The 14,821-nt window shown below is 34.9% G+C and overlaps 1 protein-coding gene across 8 annotated transcripts in view; it reads left to right on the top strand.

Annotated features, from left to right (window-relative positions):
- The window catches only part of cacna1db (calcium voltage-gated channel subunit alpha1 Db), a 78,280-nt gene that overhangs the window by 45,770 nt on the left and 17,689 nt on the right, over positions 1–14,821 (top strand). For 4 of the 8 annotated variants that reach the window (XM_089119242.1, XM_089119243.1, XM_089119241.1 and 1 more), the window contains 9 exons: positions 2,580–2,687; positions 2,772–2,824; positions 2,895–3,041; positions 3,540–3,741; positions 5,133–5,291; positions 6,966–7,076; positions 7,182–7,259; positions 9,610–9,693; positions 13,145–13,273. In XM_089119242.1, the coding sequence (XP_088975368.1) occupies positions 2,580–2,687; positions 2,772–2,824; positions 2,895–3,041; positions 3,540–3,741; positions 5,133–5,291; positions 6,966–7,076; positions 7,182–7,259; positions 9,610–9,693; positions 13,145–13,273 (1,071 nt within the window). The remainder of the gene's footprint in view (positions 1–2,579; positions 2,688–2,771; positions 2,825–2,894; positions 3,042–3,539; positions 3,742–5,132; positions 5,292–6,965; positions 7,077–7,181; positions 7,260–9,609; positions 9,694–13,144; positions 13,274–14,821) is intronic. The other 4 variants (XM_089119245.1, XM_089119248.1, XM_089119246.1 and 1 more) reach the window with 3 other exon arrangements.

Here is a 14,821-nt window from a genome sequence, read left to right as displayed (position 1 = left end):
AGTAATCTGATTGCATAACTCGCATTACTTTGCTATTTACTTTAAAAAGTAATCTGATTACATAACACGCATTACTTTACTCGTTACTTTAAAAAGTAATCTGATTGCATAACTCGCATTACTTTGCTAGTTATATTAAAAAGTAATCTGATTGCATAACTCGCATTACTTTGCTAGTTACTTTAAAAAGTAATCTGATTGCATAACTCGCATTACTTTGCTAGTTACATTAAAAAGTAATCTGATTGCATAACTCGCATTACTTTACTAGTTACTTTAAAAAGTAATCTGATTGCATAACTCGCATTACTTTGCTATTTACTTTAAAAAGTAATCTGATTGCATAACTCGCATTACTTTGCTAGTTACTTTAAAAAGTAATCTGATTGCATAACACGCATTACTTTGCTAGTTACTTTAAAAAGTAATCTGATTGCATTACTCGCATTACTTTGCTAGTTACTTTAAAAAGTAATCTGATTACATAACTCGCATTACTATACTAGTTACTTTAAAAAGTAATCTGATTGCATAACTCGCATTACTTTACTAGTTACTTTAAAAAGTAATCTGATTACATAACTCGCATTACTTTACTAGTTACTTTAAAAAGTAATCTGATTACATAACTCGCATTACTTTACTAGTTACTTTAAAAAGTAATCTGATCACATAACTCGCATTACTTTACTAGTTACTTTAAAAAGTAATCTGATCACATAACTCGCATTACTTTACTAGTTACTTTAAAAAGCAATCTGATTACATAACTCACATTACTTTGCTAGTTACTTTAAAAAGTAATCTGATTACATAACTCGCATTACTTTACTAGTTACTTTAAATAGTAATCTGATCACATAACTCACATTACTTTACTAGTTACTTTAAAAAGTAATCTGATTACATAACTCGCATTACTTTACTAGTTACTTTAAATAGTAATCTGATTACATTACATAACTCACATTACTTTACTAGTTACTTTAAAAAGTAATCTGATCACATAACTCGCATTACTTTACTAGTTACTTTAAAAAGTAATCTGATTACATAACTCGCATTACTTTGCTAGTTACTTTAAAAAGTAATCTGATTACATAACTCGCATTACTTTACTAGTTACTTTAAATAGTAATCTGATTACATAACTCGCATTACTTTACTAGTTACTTTAAAAAGTAATCTGATTACATAACTCGCATTACTTTACTAGTTACTTTAAATAGTAATCTGATTACATAACTCGCATTACTTTACTAGTTACTTTAAAAAGTAATCTGATTACATAACTCGCATTACTTTACTAGTTACTTTAAAAAGTAATCTGATCACATAACTCGCATTACTTTACTAGTTACTTTAAATAGTAATCTGATTACATAACTCGCATTACTTTACTAGTTACTTTAAAAAGTAATCTGATCACATAACTCGCATTACTTTACTAGTTACTTTAAATAGTAATCTGATTACATAACTCGCATTACTTTACTAGTTACTTTAAAAAGTAATCTGATCACATAACTCGCATTACTTTACTAGTTACTTTAAATAGTAATCTGATTACATAACTCGCATTACTTTACTAGTTACTTTAAAAAGTAATCTGATTACATAACTCGCATTACTTTAATAGTTACTTTAAATAGTAATCTGATTACATAACTCGCATTACTTTACTAGTTACTTTAAAAAGTAATCTGATCACATAACTCGCATTACTTTACTAGTTACTTTAAATAGTAATCTGATTACATAACTCGCATTACTTTACTAGTTACTTTAAAAAGTAATCTGATTACATAACTCGCATTACTTTACTAGTTACTTTAAATAGTAATCTGATTACATAACTCGCATTACTTTACTAGTTACTTTAAAAAGTAATCTGATTACATAACTCGCATTACTTTACTAGTTACTTTAAAAAGTAATCTGATTACATAACTCACATTACTTTGCTAGTTACTTTAAAAAGTAATCTGATTACATAACTCGCATTACTTTACTAGTTACTTTAAATAGTAATCTGATTACATTACATAACTCACATTACTTTACTAGTTACTTTAAAAAGTAATCTGATCACATAACTCGCATTACTTTACTAGTTACTTTAAAAAGTAATCTGATTACATAACTCGCATTACTTTGCTAGTTACTTTAAAAAGTAATCTGATTGCATAACTCGCATTACTTTGCTAGTTACTTTAAAAAGTAATCTGATTACATAACTCGCATTACTTTACTAGTTACTTTAAAAAGTAATCTGATTACCTAACTCGCATTACTTTACTAGTTACTTTAAAAAGTAATCTGATTACCTAGCTCGCATTACTTTACTAGTTACTTTAAAAAGTAATCTGATTACATAACACGCATTACTTTACTAGTTACTTTAAAAACTAATCTGATTACCTAACTCGCATTACTTTACTAGTTACTTTAAAAAGTAATCTGATTACATTACTCGCATTACTTTCAATGCATCATGAAAAATCAGATTAATACTCATAACTTCTTACTATTTGAATTGTACAATGCAGAAATAAACAAAACACTTCTCTCTCTCTCAGCACGTGGTTCAGTGTGTGTTTGTGGCCATACGGACGATCGGGAACATCATGATCGTCACCACACTTCTTCAGTTCATGTTCGCCTGCATCGGTGTGCAGTTGTTCAAGGTGCTCCAGCAAACACTGTCACATTAGAGAGAGATTTCATATTAATAAACTCCTTTATCAAGCAATGCTCTATTATGTCCTCAGGGGAAGTTCTACCGCTGTAGTGATGAAGCAAAGTCAAGTCCAGAGGAATGCAGGTGTGTGTGTGTGTGAGAGTATATGTGTGTGTGTGTATGGATGTGTCAGACCCTGTTTTTGTGTTTCCAGAGGGACATATATCGTGTACAGTATTGGTGAGACGGCTCTGCCACAAACGCGTGAGAGGATCTGGTTCAACAGCGACTTCAACTTTGATAATGTGCTGATGGCGATGATGGCTCTCTTCACTGTCTCAACGTTTGAAGGCTGGCCAGCGTAAGACTCTCACACACAAATACAGTATGCTAAAGTGTTCATGGTTAAAGGGATACTCCACTTTTTTGGGAAATAGGCTCATTTTACAACTCCCTCTGGGTTAAACGTTTGAGTTTTACCGTTTTCGAATCCATTCAGCCGATTTTCTGATATTTAGAAGAATATCAGTAACCAGACAGTATTTATTTTTTCCCTACTATGGAAGTCAATGAGACCAGAAACTATGGAAGTCAATGGGACCAGAAACTGTCTGTTTACTGATATTCTTTTAAATATCAGAAAATCGGCTGAATGGAAAATGGGCTGAAACTCAACTGTTTAACTCTGGGGGAGTTGTAAAATGAGCCTATTTCCAAAAAAAGTGGAGTATCCCTTTAAAGTAAAGCTTTCAGTGATTGATTGTAAGGACTTTAACAGTGTTTTGATGACAGTCTGGGTTCTGGAGCCAAACACTGAACCATGCTGCTGATGATGAAGAGTGTGTCCTCTCTCCTTCAGCCTGCTGTACAAGGCCATCGACTCCAGCAAGGAAAACATGGGCCCGATCTACAACTACCGTGTGGAGATCTCCATCTTCTTCATCATCTACATCATCATCATCGCCTTCTTCATGATGAACATCTTTGTGGGTTTCGTCATCGTCACGTTTCAGGAGCAGGGCGAGAAAGAATACAAGAACTGTGAGCTGGACAAGAACCAGGTCTGAAGTCCTCACAGATATCCTTATATATCGTGATCCAGGTCAGGGTTGCCAAGTCCCGCAGAACTGGGACACTTTACACAGTTGGAGCAGGTTGACTTTTTTGGTAACACTTTACAATACGGGTGCACTAATAAGCATTAATTCATGATAAAATATGTAACTAATGATTATTTAAACTATTCATTAATGATTACCACATTAGGAACTAATTAAGAGTCTGTAAGGTTAATGTATTAGTTCATACATGAATTGTTATTAATTAAATATGTAATTGTGGATTAATTCCATAATAACTCATTTTTTTAACTAATAGTGTTAATTAATATGTTAATTACCAGAATGTATTTCAACTTCCAGATAATATGAAAGGGAAAAATTAATATGCATTAATACATGATTAATTACTTCATTGTTAGTGCAAATTCATGTGCAAATTACTACAATTACTAAATGACTAGTTAATAATGACGTGCCCCAACAAGTAAAGTCATAACATAATGATACCTTTGCAAATCATTAGCTAGTGATTAATTAAAGCAGACAACTGGAAGTTGAAGTGCATAGCTTTGACTAATTGGGCTAATTAACACATTAATTTACACTATTAGTTAATAAAATATGTTATTAAGGAATTAATACACAATGACACATTGAATTAATAGCAATTCATGCATTACTAAATCTATTAATCATATAGACTCTTTATTAGTTGCTGATGCAGTAATCATTAATTAATGGGTTAGTTATACATTAACTCATGATTATCTGTGCATTAGTTAAGCATGAATTAATGCATATTAGTGCACCCGTATTTTAAAGTGTTACCACTTTTTTTCCCTGCGGGTTAAAGGTTTATTGTGATAGCGATTGATGTAAATGTGTAAAATGAAATGGTACCTCTTAACTACATTAGTTAGCATTAGCTAATAATGAACTGCACTTATTCCTCTTTCTCAATGTTAATTTCAACATTTACTAAATTATACTTTATTAAAATCTTGTTAACATTAGTTAATGCACTATGAATTAACAATGAACATCTGTATTTTTATTAGCTAACATTAACAAACACAGTAACAAATGTATTCCTCATGTTAGTTAATACATTATTGTAAACTGTTACCGTTTAATTTAACTAAAATGCTTCTATTGAGATATTTTACCCATTTTATATAACAATGATCCAGGATTTTGTGAAAACAGACTGTGTCGATGACTATTACTATGTAGAGATTGATTTTCAAGTAATATGGCATATTATGAGTTTTGATATTTGGGATAGTGTGACTGGGTGAGTTTTGTTTCGCAGACCTGGCAACCCTGTCCAGTGTGTATATGAAGGAAAGATGAGTCTGATTGTGTGTGTGTGTGTGTGTGTGTGTTGACAGCGGCAGTGTGTGGAGTACGCTCTGAAAGCCCGTCCGCTGAGGAGATACATCCCCAAAAACCCCTACCAGTATAAGTTCTGGTATGTGGTGAACTCCACAGGCTTCGAGTACGTCATGTTCGTGCTCATCGTCCTCAACACGCTGTGTCTGGCGGTTCAGGTGAGAGAGACCCAAACCTCATCAGAGATCTGAGGCGTCTGTGTAGGTTTGTAACACATTTGCATAATGCCCGCCTCTGGTGTTGATTGGCTGAACCGCATCTCTTAGCTCCGCCCTCAAACACTAGTGTATCTGAGAGTTTGGATCGAGGAGACGCTGTTTTCTGCTGACAAAGCAGATCCACTTTGATGAGATCATCGCCATCGTTACTGTTCGCATCACTGTGATCAAGAGCTGACATTCAGATATGATAATGAGCGTTTGCTCTCTGGCCAATCAGAGCAGAGCAGCTCTCAGAGAGGCGACTATCTTAATGTGTGTCCCGAAGATGAGCGAAAGTCTTACGGGGCTGAACAATATTACTGACAGAGTTTACACTTTGAGGTGAACTAGCCCTTTAATGATAGACTCAGTTTGCAGAATTGCACTGTAATCACATTAAATCTCTTTTATTGAAATAGTTATACATTACAGTAAATAGAAAAATACAACATAAATTAAAATAATAATACAATAAAGAAACAAAAAAAAGAAACCGGTATGAGATCATGAAGTAAATAACATAAAAGCTTCGCATAAAGACCTCGTACGCTTTGCTTTACTATTTTTTAACCCAAGAAGTAACTCACAATAATTTTTCATTTCTATCTGAAACGAAAATACAATTTGGTTTCCCTTTAGCCCATTTTTGTTTGTGTATATGATATTTCCCCATAATCAAACAGAGGTTAACAATTAAGGCCACATTTGGAGGTAAACTTTGTCTATTAAAATAAAAAAAGACTTTTTTTTCTGTATAAGAAAAGTTCAGTAAAAACATAGTTCCAAAAAATAAAAAAAGACATCTTTTTCAGAAATGAAAAATTTCATTCCTAACCATTTACAAAGAAAACACCCAAAACATTTTGCTATAAATGCAATTAAAAAATAAGTGGGCAACATTTTCTTTCTCCGTCCCACAGAAATCACATTTAACATCTACATCAGTGCGAAACCTTAGAAAAAGAGTTTTTACTGGGTACACCAGATGAAGTGTTTTAAAATGTACTTCTCTCACCTTATTTTTTATGCAATATTTTTTTGGCAGCAACCATGCATATTTCCAGTCAATGCAATCAACCTTAGAATACCAGTATGTTTTAGAAGATATCGGGCTGTATTCAGTTATTAATTGCAACATCACAGTCTCGTTATTCACATTTCCTTTAAACAGACACTTTAAACCAGATGGTATAGCATCAAACACTATACAATATTCTTTTGGTATTATTGGAATATTGTATCTTTGAAGAAACTCTGCATAGGTATACAGGTGCCCATTTTCATTGAATAACTCTTTGACAAAAATTATGCCACTATCAACCCATTTTTGAAAAAAAAAAAAGTTTTATGCTTAAAAGTTATATACCTGTAATTCCAAATTATACATTTGTTTGGAGAAAAATTATGTTTATAGATAAGCACCTGCCTGTGAAAATTACTTAATCTAACGGGAATCTTACTGTTTTCAACAGAAAAGCAAAAAAAAAAATTAGATTAGGGATTAAATAGCAAATTTTATTTTTATATCGAAAGTAATGCTTGATCCATCTATTTTTTAAAATTGAATTTAAAGTGCTGAAGTCAAGCACATTAAATCATGTTCATTTTGACTTTTCTGTGTATTACACTCAGCATCATGGCCAATCACAGCTTTTCAATTATGGGATGGACATTTTGAACATGGTGTTCACGGGGGTCTTCGCAGTCGAAATGATCCTCAAACTGGTAGCCTTCCAGCCGAAGGTATGTGTGTCTGTAGTGTCGGTGTAAAGCTTGTGCCCTGTCCCGTGATGTTAACCCTTCTGCTCTCCTGTCCCCCCGCTGGTGTGTGTGTGTGTGTGTAATCAGGGTTATTGTGTGGACCCCTGGAATGGGTTTGATGCACTGGTGGTGATTGGGAGCGTAGTAGACATCGTTCTGAGTCAGGTAGACGCCCGTCTCTCCTCTCGCCTGTCTGACCCTCACCTCTGCTAGCTGGCGTTTGTGTATGTTTATCTGGTCACTTGTCCTTCAGTGTGCTGTGTTTATAGATGTCTGACACAGAGCATGCTTTAAGAAGTCGAATGATTCTAATGATTTGATTGATGTGTAAATGACCAAACCGAAATAAATGAAATGAAAGTCTCATTTATGGTTACAGAATTTAAGCCTTTAACCCTAAAACCGTATTCTGGACAAATGTGGGCAAAATAGTTTTGATTTATTTTTAAAAAATACTTCCCTTGATCTGAGCGGTACGAGACTTGGCTACTTTTCCTAAGTTTGCATCCTAAACACACAATTATTTTATTTTTTTTGACTCAATTCTACAATGTTAATTGGGTGAAAAAAAAAACTCCTTAATCTCGTTATTCGGGTCAAAAATGGGCACCCATAGAAATGAATGGGAAAAACTGTAATTTAGAGCATTCTAAAATAAGCCAAAATAACAGCAAAGTCACTTCATCTTTAGGTTTTAGCTCAAAGAATTTATTGGATGTAGTTAAAATTTAAAAAAAAAAAAATATAACATAAAAATAAGCATAATTTTCAAAGAAAATATGGTACTTTTTGAAGTAAATAAATTCAAAAAATACCCCCAAAATACAAAAAAAAAACACCATAAATTGATAGACAAAACTTTATCAAAGACAGTGATATAACATTTATAATAAATACAAATTAGGATCACACCCGAGTCCTCTGTGTCCACAACTGTCCACAATTACAGGATTAAGGGCTATAAAGTTCGAGGGCTACGACAAAATAATAACAAAATATGTCAGATAAGAAGATATCAAATTGTTATTATGCGGACAAATATTTGCACTCATTAATAAAATATATAAACGTGCGCCTTTTGCTGTTTAACAAAGTTTTGTGATGAAATTGAAAATGATTTGTATTATAACAGAAGCCAGTATAAATCATTGTCATATTTTGAGTGATCGTAACATTTACAAAGCACAATCTGTGCTCATGAATGTGATCATTTACATGATGATTTATACTTCTTCTGCTCATAATCACAAAAAAAGTCCAAAAAGTGAAGCGTCCCGAACATTAGGGCATGCGAATGTCACAATGGAAAAGGTTTTCATTTTCTTAATGCATAGTATACTTTAGTTTTCTATTGATTTTAGGGTGATATGTGAGTGACATAAACATTATTATGAAAATCAAATAAACTGTTATAAATAAATACCCAGAATGCCTAGCTGATGTCGTTGTGGTAGGATGTGTCTCAATCCGCTCCCTAGTGCACTGGTCATCTCCAAAAAATCTCAGAATGAATGCAAATAACCAGCAAGCATTGATTTCTCAATACAATCCCATACAGGAAATGTCATCATGTCTTATTTAGAAATGACATGATGGCAATACATGACTTTAAACAGTTGCGGTACAATAAAGATGTGTGATGAATGCAGTGTTGGGTAAGTTACTCTAAAAAGTAATTAATTACTAGTTACTAATTACCTCTTCAACAGTGTAATTAGATTACTGTACTAATTACTCTCTCGAAAAAGTTTTTAATTACTTTTAATTACTAATTACTTTCAAAATCCCATATCAATCTCATCCAGCTGAATAATACAAGGATAGACATGAATCTGTTTTAATTCTTTCAAATAAATGCTATAAAATTGCATGAATTATCCTTTATTAACAGACCAAGGTGGAGAAGGTTACATTATAAAAACATACTTTTTAGCATCAGACAATAGGCTACATTTTGATGTTAAACCCACTATTGTTTTATGTCTGATCTCATGACATTTCACACTTTTTCCATACATATTTTAAAATAATTCGTACGAATTTGTACGAGTGTGGTCGTAATATTTAGACGCCTCGTAAAATGCATACGAATCGCTGTGAGATTGGATTGATCTATACACAGTATTTACCTCAATTACATCAGAAGTAACTAATTAAATTACAGATAAATTAAGAGTAATCCCTTACTGTACATTTTCAAGGGACAAGTAATTAAATTACAGTAACTAATTACTTAGTAATTAGTTACACCCAACACTGGATGAATGAAACAAGTCAACCATCAGTGTCCCATTGTTGGGCTCAAGGCCCTTGCTAGTGTCTGAATTAGTGTTCACTATCCTCTGATTGGCATTATAGGGAGTTGTGGAGCAGAATGAGACACAGAAGCCGTGTGTTGCTCTTTCTGTGTGCGGCTGCAACATCAAAACTGTGATTTTTCTTCTGTCTTTTTCTTCCCTCTTTTCTGTTCCTTTGTCATCCATCTCTTTTCCTCTGTTTCGCTGGGTGTCTGCAGCACTATTTTGCCGATGCATGGAACACGTTTGATGCCTTAATTGTTGTTGGTAGCATCGTTGACATTGCGATCACTGAGGTCAATGTAAGTAAACATGTGATCCAGGCCCAGCTCTGTGTTCTCTCTTGTCTGTCTGTTTCTGTTCAGATATTAACGGTGTTTTCCCATCTTACTACTGATATAACTTAGGATGTAGTCACATTATGTGATCTGTTTAGTGTGCAAAAGAGTTATCATTTCAACTCACTCAGTTAAAGTAATGGAAAAACATATGTTGCTAGGACTTATTAATCATATAATTTTTTTTACAATGTTTAAAGTGTAAGTGTTCCCACCGAGGGTAGAATACCAAGTTCTGTCATGAAACTCTCGATGGTGCAGAATGATACTGTAGGTCCTCACGTGATTTTCTTTAGGGCACAGCTGATTGGTTCAGTTATTCATCAGTATTAGAGACAGACCGATAAAGGATTTTGAAGGCCGATACCGATACAAATATTTGTTGGTTTTAAAATCCGATATATCGGCCGATATTTTTTTTTTCTTTCAGAAACGCGCAACAAAACATTAACAGATTTCCCTAACATTAGTTATTTGTAGTTATTTATGAGTTTTAACTAAAATAACATGATAATGCATTTTAAAAAGAAACTTGTTTCTTTTATTGTCACAACAGAACAGACTGAGGATAGTGGCGTTAGCTAGCTTTGTGGTTAGCTAGTCTATGATGAGCCATAATTTAGCAATGGATAACATACTGCAAATTGTAAAACATACATTTTCAATATAACAGACGATGCGTCTCATTGCTGTAACTGTCACGCGCTATTAAAGAAATACTTCAGTCACGTTTGTCAAAAGTTAAAAGGACAGTCAGTCAACTACACTGTAACAACGTAACGTAATTATTACTAGCTAATCCCGCTTCACTCTCGGCTTATTTAACAGCAAAACTGGACATGATCGTCACAAATGTTGTCATGTTTATTTGAGTTTAGAGAACTGATGCGGATGTTCTTTAATTGTTATTCAAGCAATGTATGTATCGTGACCAACTCAACGAGTGTTGTTGACAGGAACGGTGTAGAGCGCCCTCTAGTGGACAAACTATACAACTCCAACACTCATGACATGGTTCAAGCGTGTTTCGTCCGTTTTTATTTTATTTTTGAAATGTTCATTTATCTGCCATTGTTGCCGATACCGATAGTTTGGAAAATGCCTAATATCGGCTGATAATATCGGCCTGCCGATATATTGGTCCGGCTCTAATCAGTAGCCAATGAGCTTGCTGCACAACCTTCAAATACTTGGTCTGCATTTGCAGCGCACTTTCAAAAACCCTCCATGTTCCCTAGCTCCACCTGTATAGATTTGCTATGGGTAATTCATGTAGGCTATTGTAAAGCAGCCGCATTACTTGCTCACAACAGTGTGTCGTGCATATATACATATATATATATATATATATATATATATATTAGGGCTGTCAGTTAAACACGTTATTAACGGCATTAACGCAAACCCATTTTAACGGCGTCAATTTTTTATCGCGCGATTAACGGTCTTTTTGGCCTAGCAAACTTTGTAGTGTTTTTTCACTACGCTGCGCTATGAAACCCATTCATTTCATTGGCTTGCGCCGCGCGAGGACGTTTTGTTGCTAGCTAGACCGTAAACAAAACAACACACACTCGTTTGGGCTTGTGAGCCGGCCAAATAGTAGGTTAACGTTACGTTTTGAGTGGACAACGAGTGCGAGACGCCGAAATGGATGCCAATAAGATTCTGAATGGAAAGTTTACTTTACTAAAAAGTTGCCAAATGGTTCCATTGACCAGACCAAAGTGATCTGTGTGTTTTGTCGTAATGAACTGAGCGATCATCATCGCAGTACGTCCAGTCTGAAACACACACACACGCAGCTGATGCGAATTCTCCACCTCCTCGTCAATATCAGGACCTCGTCAGTATTTCTTCCACCCTTTTATTGATGGACAGTTTTACATTGAGAGATTATTTGCTCCAAGTGAGAACGTTAGTGTGAAATTGAACACAGTATACATGGAAATGTTGTTTTCAATTAAAAACATTTGTACAAAGCAAGCCGATCCACTTTTCCATGTTGATAAGAACGTTAAAATGAGAAAAAATAACGTGAGAAAAAGAAATCAAGAGACTTTTAGAATAGATAAAAATGTGCGATTATACGCGAGTTAACTATGACATTAATGCGATTAATCGCGAGTTAACTATGACTTTAATGCGATTGATCGCAAGTTAATTATGACAATGCGATTAATCGCGAGTTAACTATGACTTTAATGCGATTAATCGTGAGTTAACTATGACATTAATGTGATTAATCGCGAGTTAACTATGACTTTAATGCGATTAATAGTGAGTTAACTATGACATTAATGTGATTAATCGCGAGTTAACTATGACTTTAATGTGATTAATCGCAAGTTAACTATGACATTAATGCGATTAATCGCGAGTTAACAATGGTGACATTAATGCGATTAATCACGAGTTAACAATGGTGACATTAATGCGATTAATCGCGAGTTAACTATGACTAATGCGATTAATCGCAAGTTAATTATGACATTAATGCGATTAATCGAGAGTTAATTATGACATTAATGCGATTAATCGCAAGTTAACTATGACTTTAATGTGATTAATCGCGAGTTAACTATGACATTAATGTGATTAATCGCGAGTTAACTATGACTTTAATGCGATTAATCGCGAGTTAGTTATGACTTTAATGTGATTAATCGCGAGTTAACTATGACATTAATGCGATTAATCGCGAGTTAACTATGACTTTAATGCGATTAATCGCGAGTTAGTTATGACTTTAATGTGATTAATCGCGAGTTAACTATGACTTTAATGCGATTAATCGCGAGTTAATTATGACATTAATGCGATTAATCGCGATTAACTATTTTAATCGTTTGACAGCACTAATATATATATAATTGTTCTGTAGCAGCAGAAATAACAGCAAAAGTAATAACATTAACAGCAATAACAGCAGTAGCAGCAATAAGAGCAGCAGAAGTAGCATAGCAGATCTATTCCGCCAAGACCAAACATACAACATCGTCATATCCATCACAATGCCAAACACATTTAGAGAGTTGTCATGGCAGAACTCTACCTCATGTATTTCTTCATGCGAAAGCTCAATAATTCAGCATGAGTTTGCTGTGTTCAGAAGCACTGAATATTAAAATTTAATACGAGCCCTTTCATCTGTTGAAGCACACAGGAGCTGCAGTATAGTCAGGGGTAAGATGCCCTGTGTGTTGTCTTGACAAGATCTTTGTCATGTGTATGGGGCTGTCTGAGAATGCCAAGCCTGCAGTGCATGAATAAACTCTGCATGAAACTCGCCAGTGAATGAGGCAGAACACTCAACATCACGGTCCTGTTCACTCACTGCCATGTGTGACAGAGACACGTCGAAGTAAAGAGCGGAAGCACATTAGAGCTCATTAACTTGAGGTGTTTTTCTCAGAACACGGAGGACAGCGCGAGGATTTCCATCACCTTCTTCCGTCTGTTTCGTGTCATGCGCTTAGTGAAGTTGTTGAGCAGAGGAGAAGGCATTCGCACGCTCTTGTGGACCTTCATCAAGTCATTTCAGGTACTGTACACTGATTCTCTCGTTTTCCAGTACAAGTATTTAAGCTAGTGATGCACTGATAACACTTTTTTTCAGACCAAGTACAAGTACTTATCGAATACCAAGTACCAATATGAGTACTTTTAAAACGTCTTACTATGTTTTATTTTCATCAGATGTTTTTTACTTTCTGACCGTAACGAAGTAAATAGGCCTATACAACTTGTATACTCAAATTACTTGTGTTAAAGGAGCTATTTCTCAATTTAGCAGAGCATTATTTGCATTCTTCTGTACTTTTATCATCATCGCTTATCTTAAAGCTACACTGTGTGATTTTTACCCCCATCTAGTGGTGAAAAGGTATATGACCATCCAGTGAATATTAGTTTCTGCTTCTCTCAATTCCAATTTCCAAGTTAACTCTTACGGTGGCCAATGTAGTCCAAGATTAACATGGCTTCCAGTTCGACCTCGTCCATGAGTGTTGACTCAAACGTAAACGCTTGAATTAACGGGTACGTCCCTCTTTGGCTAATGTACTTTCAAGATGGAGGGGCAACATGGCGACCGACATTAGAACCCCTTACCCGTATGTGTTTTCAATGGCATATTATAGCCTACACTCACGAGAATACTTTATTACTTGAACAAAGTAAATATACATTAATGAGCACTCATATTTTTGAAAGAACTAAGTGTTTTTAGCTAAGAATAAACTAAAAGAGTTGCACAGTGTAGCTTTAAAATATCTCCAACTCCCTGCTCAGCTGACGAGAGGTTAGGCTAATGTTACGTTGCCATATTACATGCCATAATATATAATATTTGGGGCCATTCACATTTGCGCGTGCAAATTCGTAATTTTGAAATGTAGGTGTGCTCGTTTTTCCAGACGCGCCCATGGTCATGGTAGCATTATAGCAACGACAGACGCCACAGCAGCGCAAGCGCGTGTGGAAAGAAGGAGAAACGTTTAACGGAAACTGTGTGGCTGCACTTTCCATGTGTTTTAGACGCAATATGTGAACGGCCCCTTAAAGTGGACTCGGGGTAGTTTTACGAGTACATGAGCACAATATCGGACCGAAACCCGAGTACTGGTATCAGTATCGGTCCATCCCTGATTTAAAAATCCTTAAATCACATTTACGTGAGATGCAAAACTTGCTAACAGCTTGCGCCCTCTTTTGCCGTTAAAAAACTCCAGGATTTACGAAAGACATGCGGCTGACCTTATTGGATCTGCATTTGTAGAAGAAAAATCGTAATGCCTTGTATGTATGTATGAATGTAACTCGACACCCTTGCCTTATTTAGTATACGCGGTTCTATAAATATGCAAATGAGCCCCGCCTCCACTCACTCACTCACTGGTTGTCGATCACACGTTGATCTGATTGGTTACAAGGTGGTTTGTGACGTCAGAAACACCAAAGCGTGTTTTTGAGACTGTCTTTGGTTCACTGCAAGGAGGAAATACTCAGCAATGCTGTCCACTTATGAACAACGAAACGTCTAGGCATAGAGAACATAATCAGACACCATGATGGAAGCTTATAGAAACAA

This window comes from Pimephales promelas, chromosome 14 (assembly GCF_988280905.1).
Source record: "Pimephales promelas chromosome 14, fPimPro1.hap1.1, whole genome shotgun sequence".
In the NCBI taxonomy this organism is placed as follows: domain Eukaryota; kingdom Metazoa; phylum Chordata; class Actinopteri; order Cypriniformes; family Leuciscidae; genus Pimephales; species Pimephales promelas.
The sequence above is the reverse complement of the archived record's forward strand: the minus strand, read 5'-3'. Positions and strand labels throughout refer to the sequence as shown.